The sequence below is a fragment of the Mauremys mutica genome, chromosome 2, assembly GCF_020497125.1.
Source record: "Mauremys mutica isolate MM-2020 ecotype Southern chromosome 2, ASM2049712v1, whole genome shotgun sequence".
NCBI lineage: Eukaryota > Metazoa > Chordata > Testudines > Geoemydidae > Mauremys > Mauremys mutica.
This window is the reverse complement of record NC_059073.1, coordinates 278,301,930-278,325,347: the sequence shown is the minus strand read 5'-3', so window position 1 is coordinate 278,325,347 and position 23,418 is coordinate 278,301,930. Positions and strand designations below refer to the sequence as shown.

The window sequence follows — 23,418 nt, the reverse complement described above, 5'->3', positions numbered from 1 at the left end:
CCACAGAATCTCACCCACCCACTCCTGCAACAAACCCCTAACCTATGTCTGAGTTACTGAAGTCCTCAAATCGTGGTTTAAAGACTTCAAGGTGCAGAGAATCCTCCAGTCCAGTACCTAGTGGACAGGTGTTCACTTTGTAAAATCGTCATCCCAGTTGGCAATGATAGGCATTCTTATTGGCAGTCTCAGGAGAGAGGCTAAGAACTACATGGACTCAGCGCTTATATTCTACAGGTCAGGATTCAGGCAGGTTGAGGGGCAATGTAAGGATATGCAGCTGCCCAAGCTGTACCTGTTCTCTGGGCTCTCAATCTGGCACCATTCACTCTCGGTGCACATTTAAAATAAATGCATTCAAAACCTCTTATTATCAACAACAATGCAGAAAAGGCAGAAGTGTTCAGTAAATAGTTCTGTTCTGTATTTGGGAAAAAGACAAATCACGTAGTCTCATCCTATGGTGATAAGACTCTTTCCATTCCACTAGTATCGCTGCAGGTTGTTAAACAGAAGCTATTAAAGTTAGGCATTTTTAAATCAACAAGTGCAGTTAACTTGCATCCAAGAGTTTTTAAATTTCTGGACGAGGATCTTGCTGGGCCATTAATGTTGATTTTCAAGAAGTTTTGGAGAACTGGGGAAGCTCCAGAAGACTGGAAAAAAACTAATGTGCCAACTTTTAAAAAACAGTAAAAGGGATGACCTGGGTAATTATAGGCCTGTCAGCCTGACATTGATCTGGGGCAAGATAATGGAGTGGTTGATATGGCCAATCCATTATCGTGTGTTATGAGAAAGAGTAAATAACACTTCCTTATTTACTTTCTCCACACCAGTCATGATTTTATAGACTTCAATCATACCCCTCTTAGTCATCTCTTTTCCAAGATGAAAAGTCCCAGTCTTATTAATCTCTCCTCATACGGAAGCTGTTCCCCTCATCATTTTTGTTGCCCTTTTCTGTACCTTTTCCAATTTCAATATATCTTTTTTGAGATGGGCGACCACATCTGCACGCAGTATTCAAGATGAGGGTGTATTGTGGATTTATATAGAGGCAACATGATATTTTCTGTCTTATCTATCCCTTTCCTAATGATTCCCAACATTCTGTTGCCTTTTTTGACTGCCGCTACACATTGAGTAGATGTTTTCAGAGAACCATCCACAATGACTCCAAGATCCTTTTCTTGAGTGGTAACAGCTAATTTAAACCCCAGTATATCAGAAAGCTATGCTCTAGCAATTATTTGGGGACATTCTATGCCCTGTGTTACACAGGATATCAGACTAGATGATCACGATGGTCCCTTCTGGCCTTGGAATCTATGAATCTTTCACTATAGAACATGAGTCTCTGTCATTTCTGTGATAGACCTGGCAGCATATCAGGTGTTGGTGGTTTTGGTGATATCCCTTCTTAAAATACCTTAAGAAATTTGTGCTTTGTGGGGTTTTTTATGGCGAATATAGGGTAGATCCTGCCCTCTGCTGGGGGAGAGGAGAGAATATCAGCAGCTTCTTTGACCTTGGCTCACCCTGGCTCAAGCAGCAAGGCGCAGTCTCTTGCCAGCATGCAGAGACCTGGCCAGCTAACATGCCAATCTGCACACCATGTTCCCCAAGAGGGCATGGTCTACAGATTATGAAACATGTCTAGCTTCCCACCCAGGCCTAGCTACCCTTGTCCTGATAAGTGCTGAGCACCCACAATCTCATTCAAATTAACCTTCACTCAGTATCAATGAAAAACAGGCCATATGCATATTTTGTGAACAACAATAAGCCTAGTCAGCCGCAGGTAGGACTACACTGTGCTTCTTCTCAAAGCAGCAGTCAAGGGAACCCCAAAGTGTATCCTGCTGGTCCACCCTGAAGATCTCTGCCCTGGGTGACAAGATCCCTGTACCAAAGGAAGCAATGCTCACACTCTGCTCCAGCCAGGGCAGGAATTGGCAGGGCAGTGGAGACCAGGATGATACCTAACCTACAAACACCATTAGGTGAGCAGCGCCACACTACGCATGTTGGCTGGGTTGATAAATAAACCCTTTATTTGCCTGTCACTTTTCAAACAGGGGGGTCCACACAGTCCTCTTGATGAATACTAGAGACTAAAGAGAGTGTCAATTTGTGTCAATGCCGGGGACTGGAAGGCTGCCTGAGCGGAAAACAATGTGTTCCAAATAATTAAACTTCACAACTAAGAGGAGATTAACATGACATTTTCAATCCACACCTTCCTTGTGCTGGAGGGGATACACAGTGACCCAGCTGTTCTCATTTCCCTGAGATTATGGCTTTTAAAACCCTTAGGCCTGCCACTCGCATCCAGGCATTTCCTAAATACAGGTTGTTCATTCTGCTCTGTGCCTCATAGGGGTGGCCTCTCTATAGCACTGCTGCCACTTGGCTGTGAGGTCATCAGAGCAGGGACAGTTGTTTTAAAACTGGCTGGCTCTATAAAGCACACTCTACACCAAGGACACTACAGACATTATGAATATTTATGGCATTTTCCAAAATGAACATGGCGTCCTTTCATTTGGTGTGTATTTTTCAGGTTCTTTAGAACATATGTGTTTGAGAAGGGGTCTGGGGCACTACCTGGTTGTCTGCCTCCCCCTCACTTTGCACAGCTGTTTAAGGGAAGGGCTGCTTGAAAGAGCTGGATAATGCCTTTTAGGAGGTTGGGCTTTGCACACAAGATTCATGGAACCCTGGATGGAACCCTAGCACAATGGGGTCCCGGTTTATGACGAGGGCTCTGAGACAATACGGTAATACTGTTGATGATAATCTGGGAAGTTTCTGTCTTTGCTTTCCTATAATACATTCACCGTTCCTTGGGGATTGCATTTTTTAAAAGTTACTGCAGAGTAATGCTCAATTCTGATATCACACCAATGTAAATCAGGGTTACGTCTGCCAAAGTTAGTGGTACTGCACGAGGATAAGTGAGATCAACATATACCAGTGGTACAGAAATCCCATAGACAGACTGAGTCAGGCACTACCTATAGAATATGTATTACTTTGACAATTTTGTACGCACAGTAGGGCACATAAAATTATGGAGTCAGTGTTATTCTGGGATTACACCAAAGTAATTGAGAGCAAAATCTAAGTGAGCACGTCGAGAATATGACACTGTGATCTTTGGAAACAATCAGCACAGTATGTCTCACTGAAGGCCTATCTGAACAATGCATTTTCCCTAACAGAGTAAAACAGCCTGCTTTAAGACTGTAAAATGGTAATCTAGTTGGATGTGTGGTGGGTGATTTGAGATGATCTAATAATTGATTTTTTAAAAGATGGCACCTGTCAAATAAGCATTTGTATGGGTTTGCTATTCCATTGAAGACCCCTGGAGTTTCCCTTATCTCAGAAGTCTTTGTTCCTCTCTTTGCAGACCCTCTTCCCTTTCTCTGATCTCTCTTCTTCTTATCTTCTTTTGATGGTTCTTACTGACAAATTCTTTGAGTTTTCTCTCCTATTATAAGATGTGGCCTTTCTTAGGCTTTAATTTCCTTTTGTTTAAATTTCCTTTTTAACAACAATTTTAATAAAACAATGCAGTGTTTTCAGAGCACCATCTGCATAAATAAAACTGCTGATTTTCCTTGATCAGCAGTTCCTCTTACTGGGTTTAATACATTAGCAATCAAAGTAACAACAGAAGAAAAGGAAAGTCCCTTAGACAGAGAACATTGTGCATAATTTCTTAATATATGCTGAGATTAATTGATCTATTGATAGCAAAGAAGTGTGTGGAGAGACAGCAAAGAATCCTGTGGCACCTTATAGACTAACAGATGTTTTGCAGCATGAGCTTTCGTGGGTGAATACCCACTTCTTCGGATGCAAGTGGTGGAAATTTCCTGGGGCAGGTATATATAAGCAAGCAAGAAGCAAGCTAGAGATAACGAGGTTAGATCAATCAGGGTGGATGAGGCCCTGTTCTAGCAGTTGAGGTGTGAAAACCAAGGGAGGAGAAACTGGTTCTGTAATTGGCAAGCCATTCACAGTCTTTGTTTAGTCCTGAGCCGATGGTGTCAAATTTGCAGATGAACTGGAGCTCAGCAGTTTCTCTTTGAAGTGTTCTGTAGGAGAACACTTCAACCTCCCTGGCCACACAATAGCAGATCTTAAGGTGGCCATCCTACAGCAAAAAAACTTTAGGACCAGACTTCAAAGAGAAACTGCTGAGCTCCAGTTCATCTGCAAATTTGACACCATCAGCTCAGGACTAAACAAAGACTGTGAATGGCTTGCCAATTACAGAACCAGTTTCTCCTCCCTTGGTTTTCACACCTCAACTGCTAGAACAGGGCCTCATCCACCCTGATTGATCTAACCTCGTTATCTCTAGCTTGCTTCTTGCTTGCTTATATATACCTGCCCCAGGAAATTTCCACCACTTGCATCCGAAGAAGTGGGTATTCACCCACGAAAGCTCATGCTGCAAAACGTCTGTTAGTCTATAAGGTGCCACAGGATTCTTTGCTGCTTCTACAGAACCAGACTAACACGGCTACCCCTCTGATACTTGTGTGGAGAGAGAGGATCAAAGTATTTACTTTCTGTCTATATTATCACCTGTGGTCATGGCTTTCTTGGTCTGTGTTTTGATTTCCTACTGAAAGAGAGAGAACGTGAGCTTTGCAGCATGAACAGAATAATCATGTGAAAGATATGGATTTCTTGGCGGGTGAGGAGGCGATAAATAAAAACTCCTTCAACCCATTTCACCCTCCTTAGAGGTTGCGTCTCACCTTTTGAGATGCAAAAGGCTTCTGCTTGTGTAGTTGCAGTAAAAAAACAACCCTGACTTCTGAGCCATTTCCAGGGACGGCTGATGTGAATTGGGGTAGATCCATTGAAGTTAATGATGGCGTACCAGTTTATATCACCTGAAGATCTGGCCCATACAGCTTCATCACAACATACTCCAAATTCAAATCTTTAGAGGCTTTCTTGTCTGCCACAGACGTGAGTCTATACTTTAGTTATTACAGCTACAAAAAAGGGAGAAGCAGCAAAGAGTCCTGTGGCACCTTATAGACTAACAGACGTTTTGGAGCATGAGCTTTCGTGGGTGAAAAAAAGGGAGAGAAAATCTGGGCTTCTTTATTCCTCACAACCTTCCCTGCTGGGCATGCTGATAATAGTCATAGAAATTAAGGATAGAAAAGATCTTGGGGCAATCGTGCATTGATTTGCACTATCCTGCAGCAGGGTTTTGTAAATACCTGCAGGAGAGCTGCATTCTATACAAATCTCCACTCAGTGCAATGGTCCACTCCATATGCACTGGTACAAATTGAAATGTGGGTATAGAGTGAGGGTGACTATGGTTGGACCTCCTTCCATGTGATCCTGCCACCCTGAAAGCTGATTTATATGGGCCTCTTCCTGTATAACTAGTCCATTGCAGGAGTTATGGAAGATAAGCAGCAGAGGCAGAGTGGCTGCTTAGACGAATATCTTTCCCCACCCATCACCTGCATCAGCTGAAGCTAGGATGTTTAGCCCCCTACTGTGTTAAGCTGTCTGCAGATAATATGGAGACCCGTAAGTACTCTCAGCACAGCAGGGGCCCAGGAGTTGGCTCTTTCAAAATACAACAAACATTATGAACTGATGTTAATGTTTAGAGCTGGTCAAAAACTGCAAACACAACTGCATGAAAAATGTCAACATTTTATTTTCATTTTCCAGAGTTCAAAACTGACCTGTGGGGTTTTTTATTATTAATTATTATTATTATTATTATTATTGGCCTGGAGGGAGGGAGAGAAAGAGGGTTGGATTGATAGAAAAAACCTAAAAATTCTAAATCAATCAATCTGTGTATTTTTCTGTTGTTTTTTTTTTCACTTTTTGGTTTTTCCTTCTATTGTCTGTTTTGAATTTTTTTTTCTTTTTCAATTCATTTTTTTTAAATGACTAGAATGGAGGGAACTGGGGGATGGGGAAATAAAGAAGAAAAAAACTAAATATAAAAATGATAACTGGAAAGCTGGAGAAAAATGTCACCAACAATGCTTTTTATGGCAGTGCTAAGGGTGGAGTGATGGATAGGCGCTTAGCCCACATGCTGCAGACAGTGCTAGCCAGCACCTAGAGTGAAATTATGACGATCACATCCTGCATGGATGGACAAAGGACAGGAGCTCCCTATGAGCTTTCTCCTTCCAGTGCACTCATGCAAGAAAAGGAATAATTTGTCCCACAATTTCAGCTCTTGCTTAGGCCAACCTATTCCCTGACAAGATATCAGGACAGGCAGGACTGGCTCCAGGCACCAGCTGAGCAAGCTCGTGCTTGGGGCGGCAGATTCTACGGGGTGGCATTCCGCTTATTTTTTTTTTGTTCGCTGCTCTGGCCACCCTGTAGGGGGCGGTGGCGCAAAGGAGGGGAGCGCCCTGCAGCAAACTCGGCAGGACAGCCCGCGTCCTTCCCTCCTCGCTGACTGGAACGGAGCCCTCCCAGCAGGCGGCGCGGCGGTTGGGGCCACGGGGCGAGCGCCCCGCGGAAGCGCTGGCCACCCCCCTTCTCTCTCTGCCCCCCCACTCCCTCCCCTTCCCCCCCATTAGACCGGGCGCGCACCCTGCAGCACAGGGAGTCCCCTGGCTCCCGCCGCCCTGTAGGGTTTTTTGTTTTGTTTTTCCCCTGCTTTGCCGGCCACGCCATTGTTTCTCCCCCCACCGCTCCCCGCTTTGCTGCTCCAGCCGCACCATGTTCCCTCCCAGCTTTGCCGCTCCAGCCCCGCCGTGTTCCCCCCGCTCCAACCGCGCCGTGTTCCCCCCACCTGCTTTGACTCTCCAGCTGCACCTTCCCCCTCCCTCCCCTACTTTGCTTCTCCGGTGGCCCCGCCCTTTTTTTTTTTTTTGGCTTGGAGCGGCAAAAAAGCCAGAGCCAGCGCTGAGGACAGGAAGGCCTTAGTGTCACATCATGTCATTGCAGAATTGGTTGGTAGCTGGAACCCACAATCACACAGAAAGAGATGCCCTTTTCATTCCCATTCTCAGCAAAGAAACTGGTCGTGGATGCAGTAGGGCCAGGGTGGGGATCTCATTTGGATCACCTATAAATTCCTGGAACTTGGTCTCTGGACAACAGGAGACAGTTTATGAAAGTCTTGGAGCTCAGGGCCATCAGGCCTGTCTGGCATTCCTACCTGTCCTCGAAACCCCAATAATACAAGTCTTCACAGACAATATGAGAGCCGGGCACTATATAAACAAACAGAGGGTGCCTGCTCCTTGCCACTCTGTAAGCCATCAAATTTGGGATCTGGTGCCAGCAGAACAGGGTATCCCTGATGACTGTCATCTCCCAGGAGTTAGCGCCTACCAGTCACCCCGGGGAGGTAATTCACAACTAATCCTGAATGGTCCCTGCACAGCTCCATCATAGGAGCAATAATCCATCTTTGGGAATCTCTTATAATAGACTTGTTCGCCAACAAGGAAACCAGCAATTGTCAGAACTTTTGCTTCAGAGGGGGCCTGAGAGCTCAAGACCAGTGAAACAGATGTTCCACCTCCTGTAGTGGAAGAGATGTTCTGTGCCTTTCTACCAATTCCCCTGATTGCCAGGATGATTTCCAAGATCAACAGAGATAAAGCCATTATCATTCTCGTAGCTCCATACTGGTTGAGGCAGTTTGGGCGGACTGACCTCTCATAGATGGCCATTCAGTGTCTGTTCCAGCTTCCAGACCACCATGGCCAGATGCTCCAGCCAGATGCAAAGTGACTGTACCTGACTGATGGCCTGCCCATTGGCTGGCTGAGTATGATGGACAGGGGCTGCTCCCTGCAGCTCCAGAAATCCTGGTACGGAGCTGGAAAACATCTACCAGGAAAATGTATTCTAAATGAAAGAGGTTCTTGATATGAGCAGCCCAGCAAAGTTAGTGCCTTATACAAACCCCAACATGAAAGACCCTCGACTATATATTACTCTTAAAGCAGGCCAGCCTATTGTTCAGCTTGAATAAGGTGCATCTGGTGGCAATTTTGGTTTGCCATCTGCCTGTGCAGTCGTATTTGATCTTCTCTTACCCAACATTATCAAAAGTTTCTCACACGGGGAACTACCCCTGCCTGAGACTTCAGTATGGTCCTTCTGAGGCTCATGGACCCTCCATTTGAACATGTATGAGACAGCTCCATGCATTACATTACTCTGAAGACACTTTTCCTGGTGGCTGTCATTTCAGCCAGAAGAGTGAGCGAGCTTCGGGCACTTATGGCCAAACCTCTCTATATGATGTTCCATAGGGACAGGGTGGGGCTGAGAGCTCACCTGAAGTTCATTCCTAAGGGGGTCTCAAAATTTAATCTAAACTAGTCAACTTGTCTGTCTTCTTTCAAAAGCCACACTTGGCACCATGAGAAAAGAAATTACACATATTTGATGTATCCAGGACTTAAGTTGACAGGCTAAGTCATTCTATTTCTAGCCATAGGACAGGATGTTCTAAATATTAAGCTGTCTCATTACATAGGAAGCTGGCTGATGCACCTCTCCCACAAACATCCAGGCTCATTTCACTAGAGCAAAAGCGGTGTCCTCTGTCTGGTTCAGGAATGTGCCAGTATTGGAAAGTCTCAAGGCAGCAATATGGAGTAACTTACTGACTTTTGTCAAGCACTGTGCCTTGAACTTAGGCATCAGGTCAGATGCCACACACCACATTCAAGAGAGCAATACTGCAATCGCTGTTTCATTGATACGCTGAAACTCTTCATTCCCACCATCCTGAGGGGATACTGCTTGCCATTCACCTACAGTGGGCTCCACACTGACACACTCGTGAAGAAAGATTTCTTACCCTACAGTAACTGTGGTTCTTCCAGATGATGTCGTCAATGTGGATCCCATTACCCACCTTCCATCCATGCTTTTCAGTGACTTCAGATACCATGGGCTACAAGCTGTGAGAGCGCTGAGGGAGGGTCACAGGAGCCCTGCCCTTTATGCTCACAGACGGATGCATGAGGAGGCAGAGAGTGTGTGTGCAGCCCCAATGGACACTGCCAGACAAAGAAGCTGATCCCATGTTGCTGTACAGTGGGGTCGATGTTTACAACAACATCTTGAAGATACACAGTTGCTGTAGGGTTAGTAACTGTTCCTTATGTTCATGAGGTGATTATGAATACGAAGAATAAAGAGGCCCCTGCTCTCTGATACTTACTCACTTTGTATTCATAAATATGTTCTCTGGTTTGCTAAAGCTAATTGCTCTTTCTAATAATGGCAAGATCCTGGCGTTGTTTCAAGGCAAAGGTTCATGCAATTAAATCTCAGCAGCAGAGGCCTACAAAATGGGCACTAAAACCTCACTTGGCATGTGACCTTCAGCTGAACTGCTTCATTAAGCCTGAGAGCTTGGAGAAAATGTTTGCTGAATAAAGTCATTCCTAATTAATGTGAAAATGTCAAAGATTTGTCTACCATCCTTTTTACCCCTTTCCTTCTAATGCTTAATTATGTCTCTAATGAGCTGCTCACATGAAAAGCCAAGAGCCGTATTTTTATAGGACAGTAAAATGAAAATATTCCAACAACATTTTGCCAAGTAGATCTGTGCTGCTGTTTGTAATATTTCACATTTCTTACTCACCCTCCCAAGCTTTTCCTGGGAAGGTCTTGGGTTGTCATTAAGTTATGATTATTATTAGCAGAAGTAGTAATTATTTACATTGGTTGCCATCAAAACCTTTCCCGTGCTGCCTTGTATAACTGGACAGCAACCACAACCTCAGTGTTTGCAACGTCCCCTATACTTAGGGAAATATCATCCTTCAACATAAAGGAATATTGCCAATACTGACCTAATGTATCTAGGTATCTCAGACAACCTAAGAAGTTGCAAGAATGACTGCTGTATATAGCACTGTATAGCATTATTAATTTTGTTGTGCTAAAATTGTACATGTTGCTTTAACATATCAAACAAGAAATAATGTCCCTGTCCCTTAGATGTTCCAGTCTGACAAATGATTTAAAAGAAGGTGAACAGAATGGGTCCAAACCTACTCATCAACTTAAGCAAACTCCCACTGAACTCAAGGGAGTGAGATTTGGCTCTTGATGAAAATAGCCTGAGAATGTTTGGGTAAAATGAATTGAGACATGGCAGGGAATTAGCATCCACAAGCTAATCTGGTTACATTGTTAAACTTCTAACAAGATATAGGTACACACAGACAAATGGATCATACACAGGTTGACTGGTCTGTCAGTGTCACACTGTGGAAAGCCCAAAAAACACTTAAAAGTTGTGTGTGTCTGTGTGTAGTGACAATAGAGCAGATCTGGCATATGGGGACTCTGTAAGCCCATTCCTATGCACAACACAGGGAGGTCATATTCTGGTCAACCCAGAGGATCTCTATGGTGTGGTGTGGTGCACAGATCCAGTGGACCAAAACCTTGCATGACCAAAGCTCTGAATGCTTTCACTCTTCTTCATAACTTCTAGTTTCCAACACACTCTCTAATCCTATCAGCTTTTAGATGCATACAAAGCTAAAGAAATCACTCTTTAAGTCCTAAACTTCTCTATTTGTTGGCATTTGGAAGACGCTAACTTGACTTACTAAAGTTCCAGTTTTGTGAAAGGTAATAATCTATTTTCTTTAAGAGGTTTAATGTCATAGGAGTGATCCTGACTAAAGCACAGCAGAAGGGATTGCATATGCTGTACAGATTACTATATGAGAAGATGAGTTTCGTTCTTTTGATGTGAGACTAAGAATCACAGATTCTGTAGAGCTAAAGCTCCTAGAGAATTCAGTCCTAAAAGTCACAGCTATGTAGGTAGGCAAGCCCTGGCTACTACTACAGGTTCTTGGAATTCATATTAGGTAAGCATTAGAGGTGGTTCTGGGCCTGGCATGCTGCAAGACACTGTCTTTCTAATATCAGAGGGGTAGCCGTGTTAGTCTGGTTCTGTAGAAGCAGCAAAGAATCCTGTGGCACCTTATAGACTAACAGACGTTTTGCAGCATGAGCTTTCGTGGGTGAATACCCACTTCTTCGGATGTCTTTCTAATTACCATCTTGATTTCCCACTAAACACACACTTGAATTATGACATAATTTTTGTGGCTTGTGTCTCAACAACCAGTAGATATTACTGCATTATATATATGCCGTCTGAAAGTCTGGAGTCTCAGCATTCAGTACTGTGAAGCATTAATTCCTGACTCCAGCAGTTTATAAAATACTAGTTTGAAAAAATTGTCAGAAATGAAGTGGTAGTAAAATGCAATATAATAATCAGAATGACATGCTTTTAAAGGCCAGTAGCTTACGATGTGCCAGTGTTACCTGCCCTCTTCAGACCAGCAAACTTTTCCAAACCTGGGAGCAGTAATTAGAAAGATAAAAATTCAGTCCTTGACATGTGCTTATATCTATGTTTCAGTACTATAACAATTTAAGACTAGCAATACCTCCTTAAAGAGAATAAAATCTCAATCTCTGAAGCATTTTCAGTAGGCCACAACAGCTCTGAATTATCATCCTTTTTGTTGCCAGCAATGAGCTATAGGGCCAAACTCTCAAAATACTTATACATGACAGTATGTACAGTATCTGTGTACAGTATCCCGAACACAGCGACAGCAGTGTCTTGTATGGTGTCATGGGTATACGGGCCTCATAATATAAGCAACCTCATGTTTCTTGAGCAGTATTTATGCCTAGTAACCTATATGTTGAGAATAAATTTTATCAGTTGTGTTCATTAGTGATATCAGATAATTTAATGAGCATTTTTTTTTACTGATTTTCCTGTTGCATCTTCCATGTGCTATGATTAGACTAGGATCTTCAGCTCTATGCTGTTTGGTTTCATTGCTAACTAGCATTGTATGTCTAATAGGTGCTTTTTTCTTTTTAAATTAGAGGAGATCTTGAAGACTCATATAGCACATTGGTGGTCTCCTGATGGAACCAGGTTAGCATATGCAACAATAAATGACTCCAGAGTCCCTACTATGGAAATTCCAGTCTACACTGGCAGCCTTTACCCTACTGTTAAAACATACCATTATCCAAAGGTAAGGGAAAATATAAAACAATCAGTCAACGGTTTTTGAATTTTTCATGCTTTTGTTTCTAGCTGACTCCAATATGGTAATATATAATCGAACATATTCATAAGCAGCGCAATTAACAGAGAAAAGATCATTCATTCCCCATTAAACTGTGGTCTTCATTATTCTTTTGCTGCCTTTGTAAAAGTACATTTTTCTGACACTGGTAATAATCATTCAAAAATGTAAAGAGAAAAAGTAAAGTCTAAACCCTTTCTCCCTCTTGTACCTGGACAAAATCTGTTGGGTTTTGATGCTAGATGCAGTGTGACTACATCTGAGAAGTTGCAAACAAAATTATTGTATTTGTTGGGTTTGTGCCTATACATCAGAAGGGCAGTCGGGAAACTTTAGTACTTAGACCGCCTTGTAAAATTCAAGATGGAATAATAGTCAGGACAGATAGGCAGGCTTCTGAGACACACTGCACCTTAGTTTTAGGGAATGAAAATGAATTAGGGATGAAAAAAACAATCCTGCATTGCTTTACGGAGCCCTACAGTAGATTGTCACTGCAGGTGAGCAGCATCTGGTGCAAATCTCAAGCCAGTGTGGAAGATTATTATTACTTTCTGCTGCCGTATAGTATGTTGTTGTACTGCACTGCACAGCTGCTTCCTGCAGACATCTTATGTGGTAGTCCCCTCCGATCTCACATGCTAAGCCAGGTCTAACCCAGCCACTCCTGAAGATAGGAGACGTCAAGAGAATACACAGATGCTGCAGGAAGTGATGCTGATGATTCAGTAGGAGGCGCTCTTTCATGCAAGCCAGTGTTTAACTAATGTCCAACATGGGGTTTAAGGACATCCTGCCATTTTCAGATAAGGCATCAAATTGAGATCCTGACCCTTGTTACTAAAAATACCATGACATTTTTCACAAATGCTGTAGATGTTATTGTCAATGTTCTAGCCAAATTTTAATGTGGGCAGTTACATCCAACCATCCTAAGTTCCTCATACGTCAATGCCTGCTCTAAACTGCTGTATGCTTTTTCTGTGCACTGTTAAACAGTTTCTGCATTCCAGCCCAGAGGTGGTTGCACTTCATATGATAAGATATTTGTGTATATTATGATTACAAAGCATTTTAGGATCTGTTCAGAGAAGGTTATATCTATAGTAATATACTCTCATTTTTAATTTCCAGGCTGGAATGGAAAATCCAAGCATTTCTTTACATGTCATTGGTTTGAATGGCCCTACCCATGATCTGGAAATGACTCCCCCTGATGATCAAAGAATGAGGTATGTTGCTTAGTATTAGATGGGCAGCCATGTTAGTCTGTATCAGCAAAAACAATGAGGAGTCCTTGAGGCACCATAGAGACTAACAAATCTACTTGGGCATAAGCTTTTGTGGGCTAGAACCCACTTCATCAGATGCATGGGGTGGAAGATACAGTAGCAGGTATAAATACACAGCACATGAAAAGATGGGAGTTGCCTTACCAAGTGGGAGGTCAGTCTAATGAGACAATTCAATTAACAGTATGATACCAAAGGAGGAAAAATCACTTTTGTGGTGGTAATGAGAGTGGCCCATTTCAAACAGTTGACAAGAAGGTGTGAGTAGGAGTAGGCGGAAGCAAAACTTTTTGCTGTTTCTGCATAGGCTTGAGTTTTTAGAAAGTAAGCCCCCCCATTCAACAAACTAGTTAAAGATGTGCTTATGATTAAGCATGTACTTAAGTCTATTACTATTCAGCAAAGCACTTAAAAACTTTACTGGGATTTAAGCATATTCAGTGGCAAAAAAACTATGTTAACACAGAGTTAAGGTTGCTTGGTGATAGGTCATCCCTTTGCAGAACATGAAGTTGAGCTTCTGAAAAACAGGAAATGCACAGTTAAGGTTGCCTATGTAACCGAACTCTTCCCTCTTTCAGAAGTGCCCCACGATGCCCCGTTAACACACATACCTTTACTCTGCCCACTCTACAGCTGGTGAAATGTACAAGCTGTTCACCTTTTACAGCCCATCAACTCCCACCCACAGGATTCCATCCAGTACTATTAAAGGGGGGGAAATGGTTATTAAATCTTTGTTGCCCAGGTGTACAAAGGTTTGGACTAGAATGGCCACTGGTGGGGTGCTCACCAGGGGCAATGATGTTGGCCCAGTCCCTTGAGTTACCCAGGCAAGTATAAAATGGTTGCATAGAAACCCTCTCATGGGCTTTTCCTTTTCTGGTGCATGCACACTGTAATCACAGCACATCTACGCAAGTGAAGACGCGAACGCTCTCTTAAACACCATTCACCATTTGGGTCCCTCAAAGACTTAGTGGGTGCCATGTGCTACCCTGTGTAAAAACTGACCAATTGAGACCATTTTTTACCCTGCATCACATCAATACAATAGTTTGCTCTCTAATGCTGTGCAAAAGAAATCCACCCAGAAACTTTTTGAAAAATAGTTCTTCTTTTTGGGGCCTATGTTTCTGGAACTCCTGGCTCAACTGATGCCACATTTGGGTCACTAACCCTACCTTGCACTCCCATGAGGCATAGCAAATTTCATGATGATCTGTGTCGGCATGCAGATTTCAGGACATTTTAAAGTGTCTTCCTTTGCAAGGGAAGGATAGAGGCACAACACAGACATAGGGCTCCTCTAAACAGGCATGTAACGGGGCGGGACTCACCCCTGGAACACCTCCTGCCGGTCGTCCAGGGAATTAGTGTTTCCAGCCTCCGGAGCACCCTCTGCAGGCCGGTGTCCCGCTTGCCGCTGGTCCCCAAGTCCCTCCTAGACCGGGGTACCCCTTTCAGGCCAGGGTGCTGCCCCAGCAGTACCCCCACAGATCAGGGTCTCCCCTCCCCGGGAAACCCCCACCCTCCATCCCCACCTCACCTCACACTATGGCTACTACCAGTCTTGATCTAGCTCCTGTTCACTGGGGCAGTGTACATGTAGTGTAAATGCCACTCATCACCGGCAAGGGGGATTTGGAGCTGCTGCCTCTGCCTACCCTTAGGCTGCCCCTCTGCAACCTCAGTACCCTTTCTGGCCTTTAACAAGGCCTGCAGCCGGGGCGGGGGGGTTTCCAGGCTGGAGCTCCCCCAGCTCCTCTAGCCATCCTCCAGTCCTGCTTCACTCTTGGTACCCTGTTCAGCAGCCAGGCCTTTCTCCCTCAGCAAGCTAGAGAGAGTGTCTGTCTGCTCCTGACCACTGCCCTCTTATAAGAGCCAGCTGGACCCTGATTGGGGCGTGGCCACAGCTGAGGCTGCTTAACCAGTGAGCCTTTCCCAGCCTCAATCCTCCCCAGGGCTGCTTTTAACCCCTCCGGGCAGGAGTGGGGTGACCACCCCGCTATGAGGCATCTGCAGCATAGGAGGCTCTGAAAGGTGTGAACTGGCTTATTCATCTCAATGTGATGTTCTCAGTTGAATGAAAACACCCCTTAGAGATTAATACAACCTGAAATAAGAGCTCTGAGGCTTGTGAACTGCTCCATTCCTCTGAGTAGGTTTTCCCTTCCCCCTCCTGAGTGCTTTAGAGCCACCCTGTGATATGAATGAAATATGCCTGTTCTCAGCTCCCCACTCAAAGGGCAGGATTTTCCCAGATCTTGGCTCATGTGGGTTCAGGGAGTGAGCCTCAGACCCTCTCAAAAGGGCAAGCCCACCCCACCCACCCCCGAACTCATCTCATGTAATGGAGAGTGGGGGTCCAACCCCGTAGATGGGCAATGGGACTCCCAGACACTGGCATACACAGGGGAGGCAGTCGGAGGGGCTCAGAGCCCCCCAGATCTGAGCATACATACAGTAGATAGAGCAGTGTGGGTCTGACGGGCGCCCTCGCACCTATTCTGCCTCAGTCCTCCTGACACTTACAACACATCCCCCTTCCCAGTGTCTCACCGCTCCCCTCCCCCCAACTCCCACGCCTCCCTCACCTGAGCCCCAAACCTCTCTGCCCTTCTTACTCCTGGGGGAATCCTGTGCCACTGTGTGTGTGCAGAATTCATGTCCCCTGCAGATTTCTTTCCTTCCATGGAGAAAAATGACTTCTGATGGGGAAGCGAAGGGAATCCACATAAGCAGTCATGCACCCCTCCCAATCAGCGTGGGTTTTGGGCACCCAGAGCAGCTGGCAGAGAGGTAAATGACTATGGGGGTGGGAGGTTGTGGTTGGGGCTGGAGATGCCCTGGTCTGTGGCTTGTACCCTGTACCGGGCTCAGCTGCTAGTCCCAGCTGTGCTGGGGGAGGATGGGACTTGCTCTTTCCCTGCAAGGAGCAGCTGGGGCCGGGGCCGGGTCAGACCCACCCCCAGAAACCTCCCCCAGCTGCAAGAAGCTCTGTACCCCTTGCCCCCGCTTACTGCTCCCATCGCTCCTCAGTTGCAGGGGGAGGGGGTCACTGTACTGGGAACTGCTGCCCTGTCCACCCAACCCCCATGTATCCAGACCTTCCCATGCCCCCCCCCAAATCTCATCCCCCTGACCTGGACCACCCTGATGAGCCCCCCCCACACCCAGACCCCTATGTCGCCAAGCCCCACTCTCCTAGCACCCACCCTCCGCTGAACCCCCCACACCCAGACTCCCCCTGCTGAGCCCCAATCACCTTCACCTGGATCCTCCTGCAGTGTCTCATTGTCCCTTCACCCGGAACCTCCCAATGAGCCCCTGTGCACCCAGATCCCCCCTGCACCCAGATCTCCCACCGAGCCTCCCGCATCCAGATTGCCCCACACAGAACCCTCTCACCCCACACCTGGATCACTGAATACTAAGCCCCTCCACACTTCAATCCTGCGAGGCTGAGCCTGCCTGCCCACCCCTGGTGCACCTGGCGCAGAAGAGCAGGGCCTTGGGGTGTTTCTAAGGCAGGCCCGCTCCTTGCACTGTGTTAGGGTTGGGTGCAGCCTCACCACTGAGTCCGTGTCCCAGTGGGGAGCTGCAGGATGATCTTCCACCTCCATGCTCCCCACTGCCATGCTCAAGCCTCCCCATTTATTTATAGACAAAATTTGCAGAATTTTAAATTATTGTGCACAGAATTTATATATTTTGGAGCAGAATGCCCTCAGAGTACTTTCTGTATCAAACCCCCCATTTATCCCCTCCCCTTACTGCATTGGCAAACACCACTCCCCCAGTTTCACCACTCCTCCACCCCCCTGATGGCCATTCTCCCACCCAGGAAACATTCACATGTCTAATTTGTCCCCAGATACTTTCATTACATTCCCTAACAAATAAAATTGCCACCCATGGCTCACTAATTGTAGCCACCTCTAGGCACTCAATCCAAAATGCCTTTTGTCTTATGTGGGTGCTTGTGATTAACTTACCCTTAATTGTGTTAATTGAAGGGTAAATTCATAGCCATCAATCTCAACAAGGTCTGTGACTCATCCAGTCATCAGTCCTGCTCAGTTTTACAGTACAAGGTTGAAGGAAACTGGGATTTTGTTTTGGTTTTTGGGGCACGGAGGAAAGGAGCTGTAGCTCAGGAACCCCTCAGACAAATGACCCTAAATTTGAAACACTAACCCTACCCTGCACTCCCATCAGGCACAAGAAATTTGAAATCAATCTGAGTCACCATTCGAATTCTAGAGCACTTATAAAAGTTGAGCGTTAAAGCCCATAAAGTGATGAAAATGGAAATGCTCTAGCTGTTTCTCTGAACTGGCACATACACACTGTAAAGAACATTCATTTTCTTAAATACTGGTCTCAGTTTGGGTGGCCAAATATTTAGTGAGTACCATGCACTTCTTTGGGTAAAACTTGACAAATTGAAACCGTTTTGACTCAAATCACTTCCATAGTTTGCTCTCTAGCTCTGCACAAAGAAAACCCACTGAGAAACGTTTTGAAAATTGCAATCTTTTCAGGGCCAATGTCTCCAGAACCCCTGGCTCAAATGACCCCAAGCTTGGGTCACTAACCCCTACCCTGTACGCTCCTGAGGCACACCAGATTTCAAAGCAATCTGACTAATCATGTCAATTTCAGAGGATGTACTACAAAGGTTGACTTTTAAATAGAAGTCATGAGGCAATCTTAACTATGGTGACACTGACACACCACAATAACTCTTAAGTGCTTAGCTGAACTGGGGCCTATGTGTTGTGGTTTCTTGGACACTTGAAAACAAATCATTATAAGGCTATAAAGAACAGTGTAATGTGTTGGCATAAGCATTTATTATCATAATCAGTCTGCCTTCAGGGGAGAAGAGTTCTTATCTGCTGCTTTAGCTCAAGTTTGACCCACCAAAGCCTGGAGGCCAAATTCTGATTTCATTTATGCTGATGTAAATCAGGAGTTAGTCCATTGACTTCAATGGATTTATACCAGTATAACTGAGAGCAGAATCTGGTTCCATGCCTACACTGCCGCTAATGGTCCCTCTCCAAATATTAATAGAGCACTTTGTATGAATGTCAAATACAATTTTGTAAAGATCTCTTCCTCCAAGATATTCATTTGTGTATGGTCATCAGACAGATATACTGGTACCTCTGGGATAGTTTAAATTAGATTTTGGGCCTTCAAACAAAACCACACCTGCCAGTAGGCACTGCACAAAGCAGATGAAACTTGCCTGTTTGTGGGTGGGAGAGGTGTGTAGTGGGTCAATCTTCATTGTGCATGAGAAATATAAAGGGCCAGATTCTGATACTGTTACACAGGTGGAGTAGTACTGTACTCCACAAGTGGTCCCAAACCAGTAGAGCTATCAGTGGAGTAAGATATCCTTCAATTTTGTTTTATTACAGTCTATTTGATTCTATATTATATTCTAATCTATTGTAGGCTTTTAAACTGTGCTCATCACTGTAGTATCTGAGCACTTTCTGGTACTCCTTCAGTGTAAGGGGTATCAGAATCTTCTCCAGGGTGTTTTTTGCATTGTCATTCTATATATCACAGCTCCATTTACACTACCAAGACAGAAGTGTCACCAGTGAATAGACTCATATACATGTAGAACAGGACTTGTGAAAAACAATTTCAAATTTGCATGTATCAAGCAATGGCTCAGTATAATGTGTTACCTTAAGACCATTGTTACTTCATTTTTCTGTTGGACTGCTGATTGGGAAATAGCGTTATCTGTATGCAAAGAGGTGCAAGCTAAAATTCGTTAACATAGTTGTATTGTTATAACAGCTTGAAACAGTTTATAGAACTGCAGCATCTTAGTACGCTAATAAATGTGTAGTGTGGGATTAATCATGGATTAAAATAATTTATTTGATATACAATGATGCAAAATATACCATAATTAATGACTCTATGTATTTTATCAAAAACAAAATTTCCAGATCATAGTACAAGTGGTGCTGCTAGACTCAGGGGCACATTTTCATGATGCATATATTTTTCTGAAATGAGGGGTGTAGTGTGATTGCTTTTCATTGGACCAGCCACAGGGCCGGCGCTTCCATTAGGCGACCCTAGGCAGTCGCCTAAGGCACCAGGATTCGGGGGGGCAGCATTTGTGCGCTCCCCACGGCGTGCACGGGAGCTTCCGGTTCCGCTCCCGTCGCACCGCCAAAGAAGGACCTTCTGCCGATGTGCTGCGGAAAACAGCGGCAGGCAATTGAGCTGCTCAGTGACTGCCACTGTCGCCTGCGGCATTTCAGCGGAGGGTCCTTCTTCGGTGGTGCGATGGGAGTGGAACCGGAAGCTCCCGTGTGCCCCGTGGGGAGCGCACAAAATGCTGCCTCCTGAATTCTGCCTAGGGTGCCAGAAACCCTGGCACCGCTCCTGAGCAGACAGTGGGGATCTCCTGTAGAATTAGGACTTGCCTACACTTGAAACACTGCATTACTGCAGTTGTGTGGCTGTGGTGCTTAGAATCATAGAATAGCAGGGTTGGAAGGGACCTTAGGAGGCCATCTAGTCCAACCCCCCTGCTCAAAGCAGGACCAATCCCCAGCTAAATCCCCAAATGGCTCCCCCAAGGATTGAGCTCACAACCCTGGGTTTAGTAGGCCAATGCGCAAACCACTAAGCTATCTCTTACCCCCCCACCTTCAGCGTAGGCATTACCTATGCCGACAGGAGGGGTTCTCCTATCAGCGTAGGTAATCCATCTCCCTGAGAGGCAGTAGCTAGGTCGACAGGGAAATTCTTCTGTTGACCTAGCGGTGTCAACACCGGAGGTAAGGTTGGCTTAACTATGTTACTCAGGGGTGTCGATTTTTCACACCCCTGAGCAATGTAGCTAGGTCAACTCAATGGTATAGTGTAGACCAGGTCTTAGTCACTGAAAAGAGTTTTAGGGAGGAAGGGAGTGTTTCTCACAAGGATCTACAAACAGAGAAGTCAGTATAAATAAACCTAACATACATTCAATCGATTCACTGAGATACATGCAGTCAATGGCACTTCCTGGTGTGCTGGGGGATCTTCTTAGTATGGGGTTCTTCTCAAGGCAACTGGAAGAGCTAGTAGTAAAAATGCAAATTATTTTCCACAGGGATTTTGAGAAATTTTCTTTTTTTCCCCCCTTAAATTTCCAAAATTATTTATTTCTTACAACTAAATACCAAAATGGATCAAAGAAAAGGTTTAGTTTCCAAATACTGTTTTTGTTAAAAAAAATTCAGCTTTTGCTTAAAAAAAATTGGCTTTCAAAACTTGAAGACTGAATATTTTTACCAAAAACAGAACAATGTTACCAAAAAAAAAAAGGGCATAGAAAATTTTGGTGTCAGTTTTTTGTTGAAAAGCCAGAAAATTTGGACTAAAATAAAAATATTTTGTTGTTGCAAAGCAAGCTCATCACAAACAAAATATTTTGATGAAAAACTTTAAACCAGCTGTAGCAAGTAGCCTGATCCATCAGCTGGTTATCCTGGGAGCAGGGCAGTGGTCCCATCTCCTATCTACTCCATAAGTGTGCCTCAGTGGTGCATTACGAGAGCAGACATTTGAGTGCGGAGACTGCAATTGCATCTGGCCCTTGCACAGGTCATCAACAAATAAGCAACTAAGAAAGGAGCCCAGTCACTAGGATCTGAGTTAGGAACTGACTGCACATGCTTTGAGATCACAAAATGGAAGGTTGTGTGTCATTTTGCAAAGCAATGTTTCACCATTTTTTGTGATGGCTGATATCCCTATTATTATGTGCATGCACAATTTGGATTTTTGATTCCTAGCTGGAAACCATACATGTAGTTATGGGAATGTAAATGTATCATGATGAAACAGTGAGATGATCTGTGCTATGAGAAGCGATGTGATCCTCTTCAAAGGGCTCCAAATATCTCCTGAAAGAGTTTAAGCCTTACAGGAGAATTTCCTGTGAGAACAAATGAAATTCATTATTATTGTTGTTTATTACTATTCCATCTGTATTATAATAAAGAATCTGGGGCCCATTGTGCTCGGTGCTGTGCAGACAACAATAAAAAGATGATCCCTCCCCTTGTGAGCTGACAATCTAGGTGTAACGATGCTGGTTCTGGTGGGAACCAACTGAGAGTATCAATTCAGGACAAATTGCTTAAAGCAGGGCAGTTACAGCCCAAGGCTGGTGTTTCTATGCACACCAAGGCAAACCAACCCAGCCAAACAGAGAAGACTTTGGTTTTACCCCACTGGCTAACCACAAGTCACACAAGCAATTCCCATAGACACTCCAGTTTCCCAGTATCACCACCAGTGCCACTCATTATGGGGACAAATGGTTGTGAAAACCAATACCCCAGTAAAAGAAAAAAGGTTCTCCCGATCCCAAAGGACCAAGCCCCAGACCCAGGTCAATATACAAATCAGATCTTACCCACAAATCACGCTGTTGCCAATCCTTTAGAATCTAAAATCTAAAGGTTTAGTTATAAAAGGAAAAAGATACAGATGAGAGCTAGAGTTGGTTAAATGGAATCAATTACCTACAGTAATGGCAAAGTTCTTGGTTCAGTCTTGTAGCAGTGATAGAATAAACTGCAGGTTCAAATCAAGTATCTGGAGTACATCCCCCGCTGGGATGGGTCAGCAGTCCTTTGTGTAGAGCTTCCATTTGTAGCAAAGTCCCTCCAGATGTAAAAAGCAGGATTGAAGACCAGGTGGAGATGAGGCATCAGCCTGCTATAGTCTTTTCCAGGTGTAAGAACACCTCTTTGTTCTTATTGTGGAAAATTACAGCAAAATGGAGTTTGGAGTCACATGGGCAAGTCCCTGCATACTTTGCTGAGTCACAAGGTGTATCTGCCTTCTCTCAATGGGCCAGTTGTATAGCTGACGGTCCTTAATGGGCCATCAAGCATGCTAGGCAGAGCTGACACCAACTTATCTGGGATGTCACCCAGAAGCATAGCATAAGTTTGAAATACAGACAGTACAGAGCCAATATTCATAACTTCAAATACAAAAATGATACACACATATAGACAGCATAATCATAACCAGCAAACCATAACCTCTCCATAGACCCCTTACATGACAACCTTTATACAGTATTAGCTGCAAATATATAACAGTGGTTGCAACAGTGATCTATGACAGTGTCAATAACATCACAGTAGGATTGTGATAGGATGGACTAGGTGGATAGACAAATGTCAGGTGGGGGACTCAATAATGCAAGTGGAGAAATGAGGAATCCTGAACACTAAACAGGAGTTTCAGTTTGCCACTTGCCTAGTTGGCAAGTAATAAGAAGTATGATCCAGTGCTTAGCATGGGATTTTGAAGACCCATGGCCAATTCCATGCTCAACTACAAACTTCCTGTGTGACCTTGAGCAAGTCACTTAGTCTCTTTGTATCTCAGTCCCCCAACTGTAAAATGGGGATAATAGCATTTCCCTACCTCACAGGGAGGTGCTCAGATACTACGGAAATGGAGGCCACATAAGTACTTAGCTAGATTGCCAGCTGGTCGTGTTCTGTAGGCAATGTGGCAAAGGTAAGTGATAAGGAGAGAATTTGAGGTTCCACTCCCATCTTCATTTTTTGCAAGGGAGACAATATTGGACCTGAACTAATACGTGAAGTTTCTAAGATAAGAGCTTTAGTTGTTACATCCCAGCCAGTTTGTGTGACATCAAAATTTATCATAGAATCGTAGAATATCAGGGTTGGAAGGGACCTCAGGAGGTCATCTAGTCCAACCCCCTGCTCAAAGCAGGACCAATCCCCAACTAAATCATCCCAGCCAGGGCTTTATCAAACCTGGCCTTAAAAACCTCTAAGGAAGGAGATTCCATCACCTCCCTAGGTAGCCCATTCCAGTATTTCACCACCCTCCTAATGAAAAAGTTTTTCCTAATATCCAACCTAAACCTCCCCCACTGCAACTTGAGACCA

At 44.5% G+C, this 23,418-nt stretch overlaps 1 protein-coding gene across 8 annotated transcripts in view; it reads left to right on the top strand.

Annotated features, from left to right (window-relative positions):
• Positions 1-23,418, top strand: part of DPP6 (dipeptidyl peptidase like 6) — an 828,258-nt gene that overhangs the window by 723,724 nt on the left and 81,116 nt on the right. For all 8 annotated transcript variants that reach the window (XM_045003877.1, XM_045003879.1, XM_045003881.1 and 5 more), the window contains 2 exons: positions 11,938-12,092; positions 13,281-13,378. In XM_045003877.1, the coding sequence (XP_044859812.1) occupies positions 11,938-12,092; positions 13,281-13,378 (253 nt within the window). The remainder of the gene's footprint in view (positions 1-11,937; positions 12,093-13,280; positions 13,379-23,418) is intronic.